General features: G+C 40.1%; 2 protein-coding genes across 3 annotated transcripts in view; one reads left to right on the top strand and one right to left on the bottom strand.

The window, feature by feature from the left end:
• Nucleotides 1-543, bottom strand: part of RCSD1 (RCSD domain containing 1) — a 37809-nt gene extending 37266 nt beyond the window's left edge. Inside the window, exon 1 of the mRNA XM_005017605.6 lies at nucleotides 396-543. Coding sequence (XP_005017662.3) covers nucleotides 396-476 — 81 coding nt within the window. The 5' untranslated portion in view covers nucleotides 477-543. The remainder of the gene's footprint in view (nucleotides 1-395) is intronic.
• A 1452-nt stretch (nucleotides 544-1995) lies between these two features.
• CREG1 (cellular repressor of E1A stimulated genes 1) lies at nucleotides 1996-9267 on the top strand. Of its 2 annotated transcripts, none has more exons than XM_072025287.1 (4): nucleotides 1996-2339; nucleotides 4672-4791; nucleotides 6806-6990; nucleotides 7613-9267. In XM_072025287.1, coding segments are annotated over exons 1-4 (585 nt in total). In that variant the 5' UTR covers nucleotides 1996-2060; the 3' UTR covers nucleotides 7614-9267. The 2 variants fall into 2 exon arrangements, with proteins under 2 accessions (XP_071881388.1, XP_027305186.3); XM_027449385.3 differs by having other exon boundaries at nucleotides 1997-2339; nucleotides 6806-6994.
• The last annotated feature ends 9153 nt before the right edge of the window (nucleotides 9268-18420 follow it).

Here is an 18420-nt window from a genome sequence, read left to right on the forward strand (position 1 = left end):
GCGAGCAGGTGTGCTCCGGGCGGCCCCTGCAGCCGCAGCGAGCAAGGCTGGGCAGCAGCACCCCTTGGCGGTGCTGCCGGGGAAGGCTGCAGGAGCGCTGCAAGGCTGCAGAGGGAGAGGGTGGAGAGGAAGAAATTGCAGATGTGGTGAAATTGATTGGGTAACAAAATCACAAATCCACACGCATCCTTCCTGGTGAAGGACAGATAGCTACCTCCAGCTAATGAATTTAAACTCCTTAACTTAAAAGCGTTCCCCCTTTCTGTGTTGACTTTCCCCCCCAGAGAAAAGAAAAAAAAAAAAAAAAGAAAAAAAAAAAAAAAAGGAACTGACATCTCTTTCCCTCATCTCCTTCATTTTCTTTCATTTCTATCCCTCTTATTTCCATGGCATACCTTCTCTCCTGCAGTGATGCCACCAACCATCTCCTGTCTGCTCCATATCACGCTCTCCTGCTCTCCAGTAAGATCCCCCATGCATCATCCTCACTCCACCACTCATCCCATGGGCTGCAGCTGGAAAATACTGCTCCCCTCCCCCTGGACATGAGGGCAGGACTGCTGTGAAAACGAAGAGAAAGAAGTGTTTCTGTGTATGCACACTTGTATGTTGGGGAGAGAGGAAAGATGAAGCAATGTCTGCTTCAGCCAGCAAAATCACTAACGAAAAGAGTTTGTTGCAGTTTGTCTTCCTCAAACCCTTTTTGTTCCTAAACCGTTTCCTCTAGACCAATTTTGCCCATCTCTTCCTTATTCTTTTCACTTCTGTACAACAGTTGCTGCCATTTCCCCTTCAACACTTCCCGCTCCTGCCCCGTCACCTAAATATAGTCCATAAACCTATATATACCTATATAAAGGCAACTTTTCACACAGCCTCTTTTTCTCTCACACCTCACTCCTTTTCCTGTCCTGTTTTCTCCTGAGATATAACTTTGCCCCAAGATATAACTTGTCCTGTATCACAGGCAAGCGCATGTTTACTACCACTGCTGCTGGTAGTAGTAGCTACCAGCAGTAGTACCAAGTAGTACCAAGTACCAAGCTACATGGCTGCATATAACAGGTTGAGAACAATGGTGGTTTTTGTTTGTTTGTTTGTTTGTTTTGCCTTTCAGTCGAAACAAAGCAGGTTTCTCCTGAGCACTGGCAGCAGAGGGCAGCAGAGGAAGGCTGTGTTTTGGTGGCTGTGTGAAGGCTGTGTGAAGGCTCTGTTCCTGCTCTCTGGGAACAAGGAGAGTATTGTAGGAAATTTTAGTCTGCCTGGACATAACTACAGGACAGTGCACAGACGGTAGAGAATGGATCTGTGGTGTATTTTTCGTCGAGAAGAGATGGCTTTCCTGAATTCTGCCCAACAAAATGACTCATGTGGCACACAGCCTGGCCCTCCCAGAGGCCTTTCAGTTGAATGCAACTGGCAGCCCATGGCTGGATCCTTTTTCTCAAGAGCCCCACAGCCTTACCCAATGCCAGGATATGCATGTGCCATATGATAGGGCACCTGGGGACAGATGTCACCTGAAAAGCAGCGGTTGTGTGATGGGAAAGCAGCCTTGGTTAGAGCCATGAAGTGCCTCTTGTAAGCACGTAACCTGCCCCAGATGAAGGGCTGAATACTGTCATGGTCTGGACCTGGATGTCTGTCAGGCAGAGCACAAGGACTCCAGAAGAGCTGTAGGGCACTCTGCCTCTGTAACCTATGGGCACCTTCCGTTAAAACGAGTAAAGCTGAAGTAAAACTCTCGGCATATCTCCTGGGAAACCAGTCTGCCTATTTCAATATGGCTTTTGGGGGTTAGACTGGAACTCTGGGGTGTCAGAGTGACCATATCGCAGACATAAACCCCGGAGAAGATCCTTTTAAAGGCAGCCAGGAGCTGAGGCGGGGCTCGGAGCTGTTTACACCGCCCAGACCGCGCTGCGCTTACCCCGCCTCCCGCCACCCCTCATTGGCTGACGATCCCGCAGCTCGCCTCTGATTGGCGGAGAGCAGAGCGGCGCTCAGCAGCTGAGCGGCTGATCGGGGCGAGCTGCGGAGCGCGGGGGGCGGTTGCAGCGATGGCCGCGGTGCTGCAGCTGCTGCTGCTGCTGAGCGCGGCCGCGCTGGCGGCTCGCGGGGCGCTCCCGCCTCCGGAGCAGGCGGCGCGCGTGGCGCGCGTGGTGCTGCACAGCTGCGACTGGGGCGCGCTGGCCACGCTGTCGGCGCAGGACGGGCTGCGCGGCCACCCCTTCGCCAACGTCTTCTCCCTCAGCGATGGCGCGCCCGGGCGCGGCGGCGGCAGCGGCGTCCCCTACCTGTACCTCACCGACATGGAGATCTCCGTCAGGGACCTGCGGGTGAGCGGCCGCCGGCGGCTGGGGCGGACACGCGGATATATGCGCTGTGTGTGTGTATATACACGCACCTATGTGTATATGTGTATATAGGTAGCCCAAAAAAGTAACATAAGAAGTATATATAGGTGTAAATGTATATATAGGTTCGTATATAGGTTCATACATGTGAATATGTAGACTCAAGTTTGTGAATATACAGTTTCGTATATGTAAATATATAGGTTCGTATAAGTAAATATATAGGTTCGTATAAGTAAATATATAGGCTCATGTATATATATTTAGGTCCCCTGGAAATGAAGTTTTCAGGCACACGTGCTGCCAGCGCAGTGCCCATTTTTTTCGTGATTCACCTCCAAAAGCGTGTTTGTCTCAACGGCAAGAAGCGGTTGGATTCTCTTCAGCGAGGCTCAGGGTTATATCAGCGTTTTCTGAAAGCAATGCCATATGGCGGCCGGGTGTTCCCTGCCTCTTTTTTAAGGAATTAAGGAGCTTGGGTGAGAGGGCCAGGAGGAGCAGTTCTGTGGTCAAGGCAGTCCCAAGGTAAGGTACAGTGCCCAAGTGCTGTTAGGCTGCCCAGAGACGCTGTGGAGGCTCCTTCTCTAGAGATATTCAAAACCCACGTGGATGCCATCCTGCACGATGTGCTCCAAGTGATCCTGTTTGGCTGGGGGCTTGGACTAGGTGATCTTCAGAGGTGCCTGCCAACCTTGGCCATTCTGTGTTGGCACCCCATAATCCTGCAAAATCCCCGCTGATCACGGGCTGGACAATATGGAAGCAGAGCCCTGGCAGAGGAGGAGGCTGATGTTTCAGGAAGCACTCGGCTTAAGTGATGAGGGGCCACTTAGAGAAGGAGAACTTAACAAAAAATATCAAAATATCTGGAGGACAGCAAATTTGCTGTGTGGATCTTGTGCAAAGTGGACTCTTGCACAGAGTGCTGAAAGAATAGTAATTGCTGGTGCTTCCTGAAAGGTCAAGTGCACACCAGAAGACAGCACGCTGCCATGCCAAGGTTCTGCGTGTGCGTAACTGGCCTCATCTCAGCTCTTCTGGGCTGTGGCCAAGACAGAGCTGACTGAAAAGGCTCAGAAACACTGACCTTAAGAATCCTTTAATAGAGAGAACCTTTTTGTGCTAGTAACTGTTACAGCATTAGTAAAACAAAACCAAAACTTAAATAGTAAGAACATTTCAAACTCTTTTACCCTTAACCTTTTTTGTTTGTTTCCTGTCCCTCTCCTTACTTTGGCACATTGAAGTAGTTTGATTATGTATCTAAGTGGTGTAGAAAACGTATTTTTCTCTTGCACAGTATCTCCTCGGCCATACCTACAACCCTTAGGTTTCAGAGGAACTTGAAAATGATGACATAAACTGTTAACAAACCATTTCCTTCAGAAAGTTCCCCAACAGATCTTTTATTCGCTTGCTGTAGGGCAGAAAGATTTGACTTCGACTGTCACGCGGAGGGAGACATCTGATAAGAGATAGTGCTGAATAATCATGAATCAGCAGGTTTTGTCATTGAGCAACTTCCTATCTGTGCTGTGAGTCAGGTGGTGGCTCCTGTTGCCTAAGTCCAGTCATGCACTGCATAGCACTTAAGTGACGTTTGCAGTGTGGGCTCTGCCTGCTTGTTTTGTTTCTCTCTGAGATGAGCTCTTATAATGAAATGTCCCAAAGCATGCAGACTGTCTTTGCTGGGACAAAATGAACTTCACCATGTGATATTTTGCAGTAGGCAATCCTGTTCTGCACAACTTTTCAAGCTGTCTTCGTTACATTCATTTTAGAAAAAACAGTCAGATACAGGTTCCTTAATTCTTCAAGTTAGGTGTCTTACTTAAACTAGGTTTAAAAAGTCTTCAGTGTTTTTAATATTCACTTTAAACTTCAAAAGAGGTGACCAGTTGGGGGTCATCCAGGGGGCTTGTGCTTTCTTTTAAAATTTGGTTGTAATGGATTTTGTTGATAGCTGTGAAACCCATTTGGTTACCTTTCAGTAAACATTTGTCCTTCCCCTTAAGGAATTTCATTTTATCTTGTCTTCTGTGTACTGTCCTGTTATGTATGTTGGCTCATAAACAGAATTCAGAGTTTTAAGGAGTGCTGTTCTGTGAGATTTGCATTTTATGCTAACAGATGTCAGCAGACTTATAAATTGTTCATCTAAATCAGCTTTCAGACATAATTATGAAAAGATGATCACAGCTTTGTTCTTTTTACCAGGAAGTGTGAGCTGAATAAAGCACCAAAATCTGAAAACGTGGTATAACTTTTTTTTTCCTCGCAAAGGTACATAAATCTCTTATCATTTGTATTTCAGGTCAATTCAAATGCCTCCTTAACTGTGTCTTTGGCACAGACTCCTTACTGCAAGAAACACAAATATGATCCCCAGAATCCCCTCTGTGCCCACATAATCTTCTGTGGGAGTGTTGTAAAGGTAAGCAGCTGGAATTTGATGCTGGACAAGACTGCATGTTGAACAGGGTTGCATAGTGGATGGAGAAGAGCTGTTAGCATTTCCGTGCAGAAGATTACGAAGGGATGTCATGTGCCATGATACCAGAAGGCTATCTCATAGGTTGTGTGAGGAAAGCTAAGTAACCACATGGTATCTGCAAAAGCAGTGTTGGCATGTTTTTAGCAATGATCTTGAGAGGATTTCTTCTTGCAGTGAAGAAAATCATCCTACTTCCCCTAGACCAGTTTTGAAACTAAAAAGTCCAAGACAATTCTCTTGTCAGTGAGCATGAAGACTTTTTCATATCTTGCTCAGTTAAGTTCTTTGGCCCATTCAGTCTGACATATTCATGTCCAAAATTTTATTGAACTTAATATTAATCCATGCTGTGAAGTTACAGGTATTAGACATAGAAAAAGTTTTTTGTATCACCTGGCAGTGTTGCTGCCATGGCAGTATTCTTTCCTACACTGGTACATTGGTGTCCCATAGAAGGAATTTAGAACTGCATGTGTTGTTTGTTGAAGATCTTAATCCCATTATTGAGGAAGAGGACTAATTATCGTTATTTTCTCTTATATGATAGCCTGAATTCTTACTTAGTGTTTTCATACCTCCTCTATTTGTACATTATACTCCGTCAATCCTTTAATTGCTTTCATGAGTTTATCATCAGTACTGGAATTATTTTAATTAGTTCCTCTTGTACCATATCCAGGAGTCTTGTTGATTTAACCCTTTAAACATTTGTACATAGCATATTAAGTAGTCACACATTTCAGCTTCCATTCTCTTGTAGATTCTGTTATTTCATTCTGCATGCCTGTATGTATGTTTAAACACACATGTATGCTTTTTGATTTGTTAGTGTCTCTTTGAGTAATCACGTGCAGAGGAGGTAAAATTACACCTAAAAAAATGCAGCAAGAATCCATACTTCTCCATTTTGTGCTTTTCCAAATAACATCCAATATCATGCTGTGTGTTTTTTGCTGCTTACTGATTTGAAGAATCAAACTTATAATGGAATATAAACATACTAAGTTAAATCTACCAGTATTAGGATCAAGCCCAAAACATTTTCTAGCCTTGGCTTTAGGCTGTTACTCAATTTTTATTCTTAATTGGATACCATTCCTGCCTAAGTACTAACAACAAAGCCATTTTTTTCCCTGGCTTTTGTTTGTCTGTTCAAGTTGTGCACACTTCAATGATGAAGAATATGGAGAAAATGGGAAAAAATTATCTCTAAGAATACAATTCCAAGTTATATATGGAAAACTTGAATTCAAAAAGACATTTCAATAAACAATTCCAAATGAAGGTTTCAGTCTCCATAATTGGATAGTTAGCATCATTATTTGCTTTCCCATTGAAAAGTAAAAACGGACATCTTACTCATGCCAAAATAATTTTGCGTGTCTTTTAATAATTACAAGGAAAGCTTTGGTCCTCATTATTCTGCTGTTTACTCATTGTCTCTCTAGCAAGAACTTCAAGTATCAAAGATCCTTTAATACATGTCTGTGGACTTGGATAATTTTAATCTGTACAATGAAGATTTTTTTCATCATCAGCATAGGGTATAATTTTATCCAGTCTTCTTCAAACAAGTCAGTGTCAGGTTGGATCTAGTTTTTATATTAAAACAGAATGAATGCTGCTTCTAAAGCTGTCAGTCTGCATCCCTCTCTCTAAACAGTGAACAGAAGACTTACTCTTATGTTGATGAAGTACTTTCTTCTTCGTGCTTTTACTTTAAAAGCACCCTTTTGATTTAATATTAAAAGCAACTACCTCGGAGTGTTTGCCTGTCTCATGTACAGTCGTACAGCACTCTGAAGATAAGTGGACTTTGCCACAGTAATGAGCCCTTTGGGGTAAAGTGTGGCTGAACTGAAAAGAGCACACTGCAGTCAGCAGTGTGTTTTAGCTACCGTTTGTCTTCCATATGACTGTATCTTAATGTAGTATTTTGCTGGCTGTTGTTCAGGTGAATGATTCAGAAGCGGCCATAGCGAAAAAAGCGTTATTCAGTCGACACCCTGAAATGGAAAGTTGGCCTAAGGATCACAATTGGTTCTTTGCCAAATTCAACATCACCAATATTTGGGTACTGGACTACTTTGGTGGATTGAAAATTGTGACACCAGAGGAGTATTACAGTGTCAAGCCTTAGTAAGTACGTATGTTTTGCATGCTTAACTCATTATCTTTGGAAGCTGTAAACCTTTTCCGTATTATTAACATATTTTTTTACATAAGTTTGTCTTTTGCCCTAAGTAGTCTACTGGATGCGGTATCTGAAATCACAAGATAAGTTTGAATAGGGGACTCAGCTACTTAACGATATATAGTATCTAAAAGTAAATCTCTATGGATAATCTTATATAATCTAATATGTAGTATAATCTAATGTAATCTTATACTACAATTTGTACTTGTACTTTAAAATACAGTTTCTTGGGAGGAAGGAGTCCTGCAGAGTGAGAATAATCATTGTCCTTTATTTGGATTAATTGCAGATTATGTTTTGGTCTAATAGCTAAACATAGTGAGACTTCAGTACTTATGGAGAATTTGATCTAACTTAAAGCTGCAATCCCATTGGTTATTATGTAATCCCATTGATTATTATGTAATATTTTTCCCCCAAAATTGCTTTTGAATCTTTTATCATGATACTGAAGAAAATCTGTTCTATTGTCCACATAAAACTTAGTCTTCAAAGCTTTCAAATGTATGTCTGTTTGTTGACCGTGCTAAAATATAATTTCACTCTTATTCTTACTCCTTGTAGGTAGAGGAAGATCCTTGGTGATGGTGATAGTACAAGTGAAGTACTTTGGATGACTGTTTCATGAGATACTTCTTTTTCCTACATATTGCAGAGGTGAATTAATAATGCAAAAAGTCAAAAATTTTGCATTGTTAATGAGCTCGTGTAACCCTTCTGAAGCAACTGTGAATTTGTCGTATCTAGCACAGGTTGAATCACGTCATACTCAAAATCCTTTGTGCATAAGCCATAAGTAAATTGCATTCATTAGACATGAATCTGGGAAGTTGTTATCTGTCTCTTGACAGTCTGCATTTAGAAAGGCTGTGTTACTGAAAACTAAAGGATTAGTCCAGTTCTGTGTTTCCAGTGCCTTAGTTAAATCATATCTGTTTGCTCTCCAGTTTTACTCTATTTTTAATATAAGTTTATTTTAGATCTTTATGGCAAAGTACTACAAGATGGCTCAGCTGACTGTGGAATGGCAAGCATTGTTTGTGTTGCAGTGATGAATGATACGTTGAGTTCTAAATTCTGTAAGAATTTTTCTTCGTGCACATATACACTCACTTGAGCCATTTTTCTGTTTTGCTACCTGTATTGAAAGTACTATGAATGTGATCGTGTTTATGCAAATTATACACATACCTCAGGCTTTTGATAAGTTCTTGGTAAGTCTTTGTCTGGTAGTGGTTATGTGCCCTGACTTTAAAAGAAGTGTTAGTAGCGGAAGTAATGAAAATATCTGACTTCAGTATATCAAGAGTAGTGGCTTCTAAGTTCAATGAGACTGATATAAAAAGAGATTGCTTACTGATCTGGATTTTGGAATCTTCAGCTTTCTCAATCTGATCAATGTAACAGCTTTTGTTACCTTAAGCAGTAGAACTGAGCAGATTTGTTTCTTTGGAAGCCTTATGCAACAATTTTAGGTCTAACCCAGACGTGAGAAAGAAACTAGTACAGTATGGCACAGATGATTCAGCACTTGCAGAGAATGAAAATTAATGAAAGGTGTGGAAAATTAATTCTCTGTTTCTTAAAATAAACCCCACACAACCATGAAAAAAAAAAATTAACACCTCTTTATGTTCTGTCACATCTCCCAAGTGCTAAGTTCACAAATATCCAAAAGCAATTATGAACAATTAAGTTAGATTTGCCTGTGGTAAAATCATCTACTTGACAGAGTAAAGAATGTGAAAACTTACTGTCCTTAAAGGAAGATCCACGTTGTAGAACAGTGGATTTGGACAGATCAAATCATCTTTACATCTTAATGTCATCATTATACTGCTACTTATCTCAAGTACTGGAAAGATTTATGAAAGCCTTTTTGAAATAGCTTACAAAGTTTTCCTTTTCTGCAAGGGGAAAAAAGGTACTTTTTACTATATTGAACGCATTCTGTGCTACTATTTAGAATAATTCAAAATTAGAATATGGAAACAATTTATGTTGAATAGGTAACACTAAAATTAAATAAGATGTTGGAAATATTTTTATATAAGGTTATTTTTATTAATGAAAAGTGTGGAAACTCAAATGATCCTATGGTATGGACTTGATCCTTTCCATGGGGACATCGTCATGTATTACCTGTAACTCCATAACTTTTGATGTACGAGATTGATGATGCTGGGCTTTAGGTGAAATAAAACTTTTCTTATGACAAATGGTGTTGGTTTTATTTATTGCACGTTCAAGAGTATTTCTCTCCTTCACACTCTCTTTCACACAAGCACACACACTTTGGGGTTCTTGCTTTATGGTCATTCTGAAGTCTTTCACGCTTGCTAGAGTATGCCTGGCTTTCCTTTCTTGGCTGAAATTAGCATCTTTGTTTCACTTTCTTTTTTGCATCTAGTACTGTGAAATAAATCATAAAATAATAACACCGGATTTTGTGAAAATTAAGACAAGGAAGTCTTATTTGACTATTTCTTTGTCTAAAGCTTCTATTTTGTGAATGACTGCATCAGTTAGCTTTTTACCAATATTTTCTTATTCTCAAATCTGATCTAACTTAAAGCTGTTCTTTTTTATCTTCTGCTTTATACAAACATAAATAGGTTTTGTTAACATATACATGTGTTTGTACAAGATATGCTACAAACTTGTCTCTTGTAATTCAAAACCTAAGGTACTTTTCTCAAAGTAAGCTTTTCACTGTTATTTTAATTGCTAACAAAAACGGATCACTATCTATTGCATTCACACTGTTAAAAGAATCATTTTCATTTAATCGAGGGTTTGGATACATCTTATATACATTTTTCTCTTTGCTATTTTATTTTTTTTTTTCCTCCTGTGTTGGTTATCTTTTCAGATTTGATGTTTCCATTTGTACAAGTTCCCCTGTATTTTCTGATTTGGACAGCAGGTTAGTTTGTTTTTTTTGGGAACAATTAGTCTGAAATAGTTTTATAACTCCTGACTTTTGTTGGATCAATTTTAGATTATCCACATTTCCTTACATTTGAAACTTGAAAAGGGTCCAGCCAGATGCTTCTTTTGGAAAGTGACATACAACAAAATGGTTAAGCTAGGTGTACAGAGCAGGATTCGAGAGTTAATTGGAAAAATACTATCTGGAGTTGTTATATCTACGTATCTCCTTGAATGCTTGGCTAAAAAAAAATTTGGAAGTAGAAGTGGAATGTAGGGCAGACTAGGGTATAAATCATACTAAATGTCTGTTTTTACCTCTTAGATATAGATCTGTAAATGTTAACATCACTGAAGATGTTAGCTCAAGAAAGTCATCAGCTTTTTGTACTATTTTTCCTCTTCTTTCTTCTCCCTGTGCTTAGCTTCATTGTATTAGGAATCTCTTTAGAGTGCGTTTCCTTTTTTCCTAATATCTAAAAATAAGATTGTGGTTTAGAATAGAAGAGGCTGAGTATAATACACTAGAAGTGTATCAACATTTTGATTTTTGATCACGTGTGTCCTCTACCATGACATGCTTGACATATCTGAGCTTATTCTAAATAGTAATGTAGTCACTGTCTGTATCCAGGAAGCTCAGTAACTCCATTCATAGATAAGAGTTGGTGGCATCGGATGACCTTAGGCAACTCACTAAATCATAGAATGTTTGTTAGCCGAGAATCTAATTAGTATAATCTCAGCCCGGCACTCTAACGATACAGTAATATTTTTCCTTTGCCTACTGATCTTGCTTATTGACCTGTTTGTGCTTATCCCTCTTGATTTGCATTTTTTTATTGTGTTTTAATGTACTACTTGTGTCCAGACTGTTGAGACATGCTATATCATTATAGAACTGAGCCTATGTATATCAGATGTCATTTTAATCCCTCATTCAGTTCTATCTGGATTTATTTTTTTAGGTTTTTAATATTGTATCTGTGATCTTCAGAATAAAATAAGCTTAATCATAGTATTAGATTAATATAAAAAGTATTAATCATAACTTGATATTTGCAACAGATTTTTCCTGAATAACACATTGAATTTAGAAAGATTCAGCATTGAGTCAGTGTTTTATTATTGCTGAACACAAGAGGGTGCCATAGACTTGCATTCAAGTTTATTGCTAACTTTAGTACTTAAAATTGGTTAGTGAATTCTTCATAACTCAAATGTGCTGGGAAAGAATATGACAGAGGGCATGATACTAAGAAATTCTTTTTCCTACATTGCTTTACATTATGAATGTTTTCCTCCATAAACACAAGAGCCTGCTGGTTGCTTAAAAAAAAAAAAAAAAGCATTCATCTTTTTTTGTGTTTTGTAATCATTTTGTGCTATGAAGTGCTTAGAAGTAATGTCCATGAAAGTGATTTACAGGTTTTTAAATTAAAAACCTCTAGTAAAGGAAATTGAGATAGGCGTAGAGCACCTTGAAACATCAACTGGGAGCAGCTACCTTCAGACTTGATATCTTTTATTTCTCTCAGTGCTTATTAATTCTAGCAATTCAAATCAAGGTTGTTCACTAGCGTGATGATGCTTTGGCTGTTAGCTGAAACACCCATTTGGGATTTATAGGAAAGAAATATTCAACAGCTAGTTGATACTGTTGGACTTGGCTTGCTTGGGCCAGCAGCACAGCCTTTGATTAGGAGGGCAATAGTGTTTAATGTTCAGAATAGGACCCAGTTGGTCAAGACTGACATCTTAAATTATTGTCAAGGCCCTGGGTGTGCCGCAGCAGTTTGGGCTGCCTGTGCTGGAGACCAGTTCTGCCTTTGCACACATACTTGGGCGGTAAGAGAGAGCCGGGAAAACCCACTCCGAAGCTTCTCCTGGGAGCTGGGCTGGAGCTCAGGTCCTTGCCACTTGCCTGGTCCCCCTGGCTTGGCCTCCGTGCTGCTTCTGCTGTGGTTGGCCCTGGTTGCTGTCATCCAACATTCCAGTTCAGGTACTGTGGGCCTGGGTGCCTTGGTGGTGAGGCCACTGCCCCGCTGACACTCCGAGCTCACCTGCCAGTTGTGATTGCCCTGCTAAGAAGCTCAGCCTCTGAGCTTTGCATGCAGAACTCTTGGAATTGCGCCTGGGAATTTTTGATGTGAAAACGTTTCTCTCCAGAGGCTTCCTCAGAGTTTGTGTTAAGTATTACAGTATCAAAAGGTTAGAATGTAAGATCCAGTCATTCTGGCTATAGTAGCTAACGTTCTTGGTAGCCTGTCTTTTTGCAGAAGCTTATGTAACTGCTGTCCAGACACGTCCTTTTTTTTCCCCCTCAGTTGGATTCCGATTTGAAACAGGTACGAACTTGAAGCCAGGAAGCTCTTGCATATGTCAAGACAGTTGAGAGCTCGGTAAAGGAAACAAAACCCATCAGGTTTTGCTCAGGAAAGGACAGTCACGACTCAGTTTCCTTTCTACAGGTGGAAGGCAGCTGGCTAGTCAGCTCCTGAGAGTACAGCTAACTGCCTACCCAGACAGACAACGTGGAAGGGTGTTCACTGCTGTGAGGAAAAGGGACACCGAGTATATAAAAAAGGACTATGGTGGATATATCAAAGGAACAAAACCCCCACTTTTTTAAAATTTGAGCATCACTAGTTGTGCTAATTGCAGAGCTGTCTGGAGCCTTATGGTTGTTTGAGTCCAGGCATGCAGTTAGTTTTTGAAGTGATGAAATGTCATATTGTTTAGTGGATATTCTCTTTATTATTCAAAGGATTTGATAACTGTGGTGATGGTTCTGAATTGTTTTAGGTTTTTTTCTTTTTTTTTTTCTCCTAGATCATATCCTAGATAAAAAAGCCCTAACAATTCCTTATTTACCCTTTGCTTCTGACTCTAGCAACTGTTAGACTTACTTTTGCATATAATTTTTCCATTTTAAACAAAGAGAGGTCACATGGTAGCAAATCCAACACATCAAGAGACAGTTCTTTCCCTCGACTTTAATATTGGTCAGTGTACCATACAGGCCCACAGCCACTTTATGTTTTCTGTTCTACTGCTCCAGGTTGTAACCTTTCCCATTTTGCACCTATCCTGATTGCTACAAACACAAGGTAGCTTGACAAGGCCATGTACAGGGTATATGTAAATATGTGTACAATCATGGAGAAATACAAACTTTGAAGAGATACTAGGTAGTATGTATGTAATTGCATACGTAAGCATGTGTATTTATGTGAAGAATTGAAGATGCTTTGTATTTCTGTAGTATTTATGCCAATGCAACCTATTAGAAATTATCCAGTATAAAAAAGTTACTGTTTCTAGATCAAAATCAATCACTTAAGGATGAGAAACAGAGACGTAATTGCACAAAACACGCAGCATGACTGTAAGAACCTTGCATAGCTCTTTCGTGTTGGCGTTTAGCCAAAAAACAGTTGCCTAATCAAGCATGAATTGGATTTTTGATTTGTTTTAAATGGTTAAATGAATATCAATTCATTTAACTGTTTTCCTCCCAGATGAACATTTGAATGAATCTCAATTCATTTAACTGTTTTCCTCCCAGATGAATATTTGAAAAATCCAGAAGAGGTATGTGCTGGGGCAAAAAGGGGAAAAAAACATGGGATATGAAGTTACTTATTTCTGGTCCTAGTGTCTGGCTTCCCCTACCTTTACATTCATGGAAGACACAACCTTACTGATCAGTTGCAGTCTGTACAGCCATGCAAGAAAACACTGAGGGTGGTGTATAATTAAAAGTACCATTTCCATAATGTAGGTTTAGTGGTATTTCTTTTTTTTTTTAAATATGCTGTAATTTAGTCAGGGAAATTCATCTGAAATTAACAGGTGAAAGCAATTATGATGTGAGGAAAATAGCATGACTAGCTTAAAGTAAGAGAAGCATTGTGCTTCCTTCTTAAGATAAAGCATAAGTAATGCTCTCTTGCGTGCATTAAAAGAAATCCAGAGTAGATCATAAAGGCTTCACTGAGAATGAAAGAATCAGGCATTATATATTCAGTAGTCTCAAAATTAGTGAGTTTTCAGAGAGGGGTGCATTTCAGGTTTCTACCAACATCTACTATATGGGTTTCCAAAACCAATTTTGCATTGAAAAATTTTAGGACCATAGCAGAAACGAGGAACTACTAGTCACAAGAAACAAAATAATGAATAGGAATTCGTTCTTATACTGCATCAGGGCCTCTTTATCATGTCCCGTAGGAAACATACGCTCATGACTGTGTTTGTCTTTATGGTACTGCACAGGTGTCTGTTTTCTTTTTATTTTTCCCCTTTAGATGTGGCAGGGTTTCTATTTGCACAATGCAGCTGCAAGGAGTAGTCACAGTCGAGGTTTTTTTTCCCTTGGAAAAGCAGTATTTTCACACACAGAGGGGAGCAGTTGTAGTGAGACCAACTTCTGTTGTCTCCCTGTTGGGAGCTGCAAAGCAAGACCTGTAGTTAGACACTGTCTTTTTTCCAGCTTTCTGTTTGCAGTGCTGGCAAAAGTGCAGGGCAGGGACTAATCCCCTTGGAATGCAGCAATTATCACTAAATAAGTATTAATTGCTGCATTCCAAGGGGATTAGCACAGTTGAGCCCAATTATAGCAAAGCGAAGCTTCACTGTAAGGCACTATGGTGCATTGAAATGCAGTGAAGCAATATAGGACTGTCACTCTGCAACATTTTGTCAATAAAAATTGTGGGCTTACACACTGTAAACAGCTTTTTTTTTTTTTTTTTTTTTTCTTTTCAGTGTATTAGTCTAGCGTATGAATGGCATGCCTTGCTAGGGGCGACAGCTTTCTCACCAGAGAAAATTGTTGCTTATTTAAGACCCATTATCTTTGTGTGAACATCTCCAAAACTGATTTTGATACTTGTTGAGTTTGTTCTGGCACTACAACTGTGATTTCCTGCTGGATCAGGGGCAAGACTCTGCAGACTGGATTCTCCCATTTTCTCCATCAGGTCAGCCAGCTCCACCATCAGGTGATGCAGGTATTAATTTTGCCTGCAAGTGCTAACTGTGTCAAATTGGCTTAAGAGAACTTTTGCTAACAGACCTGTTCTCAGTCCCAGCAGTGTGTGATGATGATTACAGGCATGCTCTCTGTGGCTGCAACACATGAGCCAGAGGGCAGTGTGTAGTTATTTTTTTTTTTTAATCCTCAGCTTGACTGCAGTGTGGGTTTGTTTTTTAGTTTTCATTTATTTCCTGTTAAAACTGCAAACCCTGCTTTTTTTTTTTTTAGTTCAGTCAAAGCATAACCAGTAAGTATGAAAAGGGAAAAGGGGATGCTTCTGGGGATGAATCAGCCCCTTGCATTAGAGCTGTTCCAGGGTTTCTTGTGCCCAGAGAAAGAATGGTATATTGATGCACAGAACCAACTGAACGCATGCCTTGTCTATTTTGTGAAAGATGTTACACCTTGCAGATAATGAGCTGCACCTTAACCTGCATTAAACACAACTGAGTTGTACTGTACTTGGGGACCAGTTCAATTCCCTGACCCATTCTGTTTCAGGAGCCATATATAAAATCTTGCAGTCTTCCCAGCACAGGTAATTCTTGAAATGTGCTTTCCTCCACCCGTATGTTTAGATAAAGAGTCAGGTTAGCTAAGAGCTTTTCTTAACCCAGCAGGGAGGGTTTTATGTCTCTACTGTGGCCTTGTCTGTATTGAGAAAAATAGCTGCTGGTTCAGCTGAACTACTGTTGGCATTAGTCTCTAGGCCAGTGTTATCAAGGTTCTTACGGTCTGACTGAAATAAGCAAACTAAAACACTGTTTCATTTAAACTGTTGGTAAAAATGCATGTATGAGGTTGCCTAATGCACAACATAGGTAGGAGCTGCCGAAGTTTTAATTGTGGTATGTAGTTCCTAGAGATGCAAAGACCAAATAAGCTGAAGTGAAGGTGGCACTGTAACAAAATCCTTTATAGTGCAATTGCGAGACATATGAAGACAGAATAGCTTTTTCCTAGAGCAGAGACCACTTCCCTTTTTTCTGCAGCTCTCACCTGTATGTGATTTGCATTTCCAGTGTTGTGTCTGTTATGAGAATAACTCATAATACAAGCGTGGTTGTTCTTTTGAATAATTTCATTGTATTTCAGTTATGATGGTAAGCTTGCCTCTTTGCAAAAGATGAGGGATTGGGAGGAGAGAATTTCTAGGGGCGCTATCATGCAAAGCCTTTTCCAGACTTTGCCTACACTTCTAAATGAAGTCCATATACTCCATTTCTCTGACCTTTCCCTATCTAGACATCAAAACACACTGGCCCAACTGCTGTTCTCCCAGTGTGCCTACTGTGGCCATTAATCTTGCTTTCTTACATAGCTCTTCATTCCTTTTCCTTACCTTTGGCCTCAACTCTTTATTCAAAGTGATAATTTGCTGGCTCTCTGCCTGAGGGAGAAGCTGTGATCAATAACAGGAGGAGACAGGGGTCAGCAGAATAGTGATGAGCAGTGCCATTTGCTCCTCTGAAGACACTGTTACCCAAAAATATCAATAACTGGTAAGATATTATTTTAGCTTTTGAATAAGGCATCAGTGAGATTTGGGCTGCCTGCAGTGGGAGCAGGGCTCTTTTTCCTCTCGCTAATTCCTTATTTCAGTCAATCACCTGTTACATAGCAAGGTGGACAAAAAGGGCTTTATCTGGCTTGTGCTGGAGTACAGACCAGGTATCTGAATGCAGCCGGATCTGGAACTTCCAGCTCCAGCGTGTGGCAGGTCTCGTGGGCTGTGCTTTGCTCACTGCCTGCCTGAGTCAGAGCCCATCTCCAGCCTCCTCTTGCAACTTCTGGGGTAGAAAAGCCACACAGGAAACCCTCCCCGAGGCTAGGGGAGGGCAGAGGCTCAGCAGTACTGTCAAGGTGTTGCAAAATGGCATGCAGCCCTGGATTTGGGGCACTGTAGTAACACTGGTATCTTAATTATTTTGATATTGACTAGTACCATATATAATACTTATTAAATAAAAAGGTTATACTAAATTATCAATGTATTAGCCTTCATTACTTCAGATGGCAATGTGATGAATTTCTCGGACTCTGTCTTCCAAGAATTTCAATTGACTTTGCTTTTGAAAGACTATAAATCCTTACTTCTTATATGCCCATAACTCTTACCTTGCCAGTCATCTTTGGACTACTGGGAAATAGTTATCACCAATGCTGTTCCTGTATCTGCTGGGGATGCACATTCCTCTTCTTCCCTCATTTCAAAGAATTAGAACTGGGGAGAGGAAAAAAAATAATATATATATATATATTATATGTATATATAAACTATTCCTTAAGATAATTCTCTTCACTCTCAACTTAAGCTCTTATCCTGAAATATATTAGTAGTATTACTATTATAAATGTTCACCAATCTTATGTTGAGCCAATTGTATTTTGATGGTGGAAAGGCTGAGCTTTTGGTTTTAATGTGCATTTAAGTCATGTTTTATGGCTTTTCTAATTCACAGTTGTCTAAACTTAATCTTTATTTTGCTTAATAAAAGTGAACATTTTTATTCACATTTGAAAAAGATAATATGTGGGGTTATTTATTTATTTATTTACAGAGTGAGAGCTGGCATCACTATGTTGATTAGTATTTTATCTTATTTTCTTATAAGTGCCTTAACACTTCAACAGAGAAATTACTTCTTTCTTATATGTCTCCTTCTGAAGACTTTTCTAAAGCTCCAGATTTCACCTTTCTTAATTTCATTTTGCTATGCTGGATTGCTTCTCCTTTTATCTGTAAAAGCTTAACTGCCCTGGTTTTATAACACTAATTTCAAAAGTACATCGAGGTCCTCAAGTGAAGGCACGATGAAATGACAGAATATTGTTAACACAAGTCGGTTTTTTGTTTTTTCAGCTCGTAGTGCAACACATTCTCCAGAGTGACATTTGCTAGGTTACTGTTCAAGTGTGCTTTTTCTGTTGCCTGTGTAGTTTCCACTGCTGCCTACTGAGCGTTGCTTTAATACCGCCAGATTTGATCACTAGCTTGGCTTTGTAAGGAAACAAGCATTGTGATTCTCCTGACTCAGTCTGCCTCTCACCACCACCACAACAACTTTTGACCTGGGGGGTCAACATCAATCCAGCTAAACAAAGGAGACTCAAACATAACCTGCTCCTACTTGTAGTTTTGTGTAGGTAGCTGTAGAGATCTTATTAGTGCCCTCGGAGCAGCAGAAAAAACAGGGCATTTTCACTTTCACAGGGGGTACTGGGTTAGTCAGCACACACACACATGCATGTGCTTCAGATCAGCTACATTACCCACAGCTGCGTGCTTGGCCCCACAGGGGGAGGGAGAGCTGAGGCTACAGGATGGCCAAGAGGGCAAAAGGGGCTTAGGGGAGTGTGGCAGGTGCCACAGTGATTGTGCTGGAGGGAGAAGGTGGAC

This window comes from Anas platyrhynchos, chromosome 1 (genome assembly GCF_047663525.1).
Source record: "Anas platyrhynchos isolate ZD024472 breed Pekin duck chromosome 1, IASCAAS_PekinDuck_T2T, whole genome shotgun sequence".
NCBI lineage: Eukaryota > Metazoa > Chordata > Aves > Anseriformes > Anatidae > Anas > Anas platyrhynchos.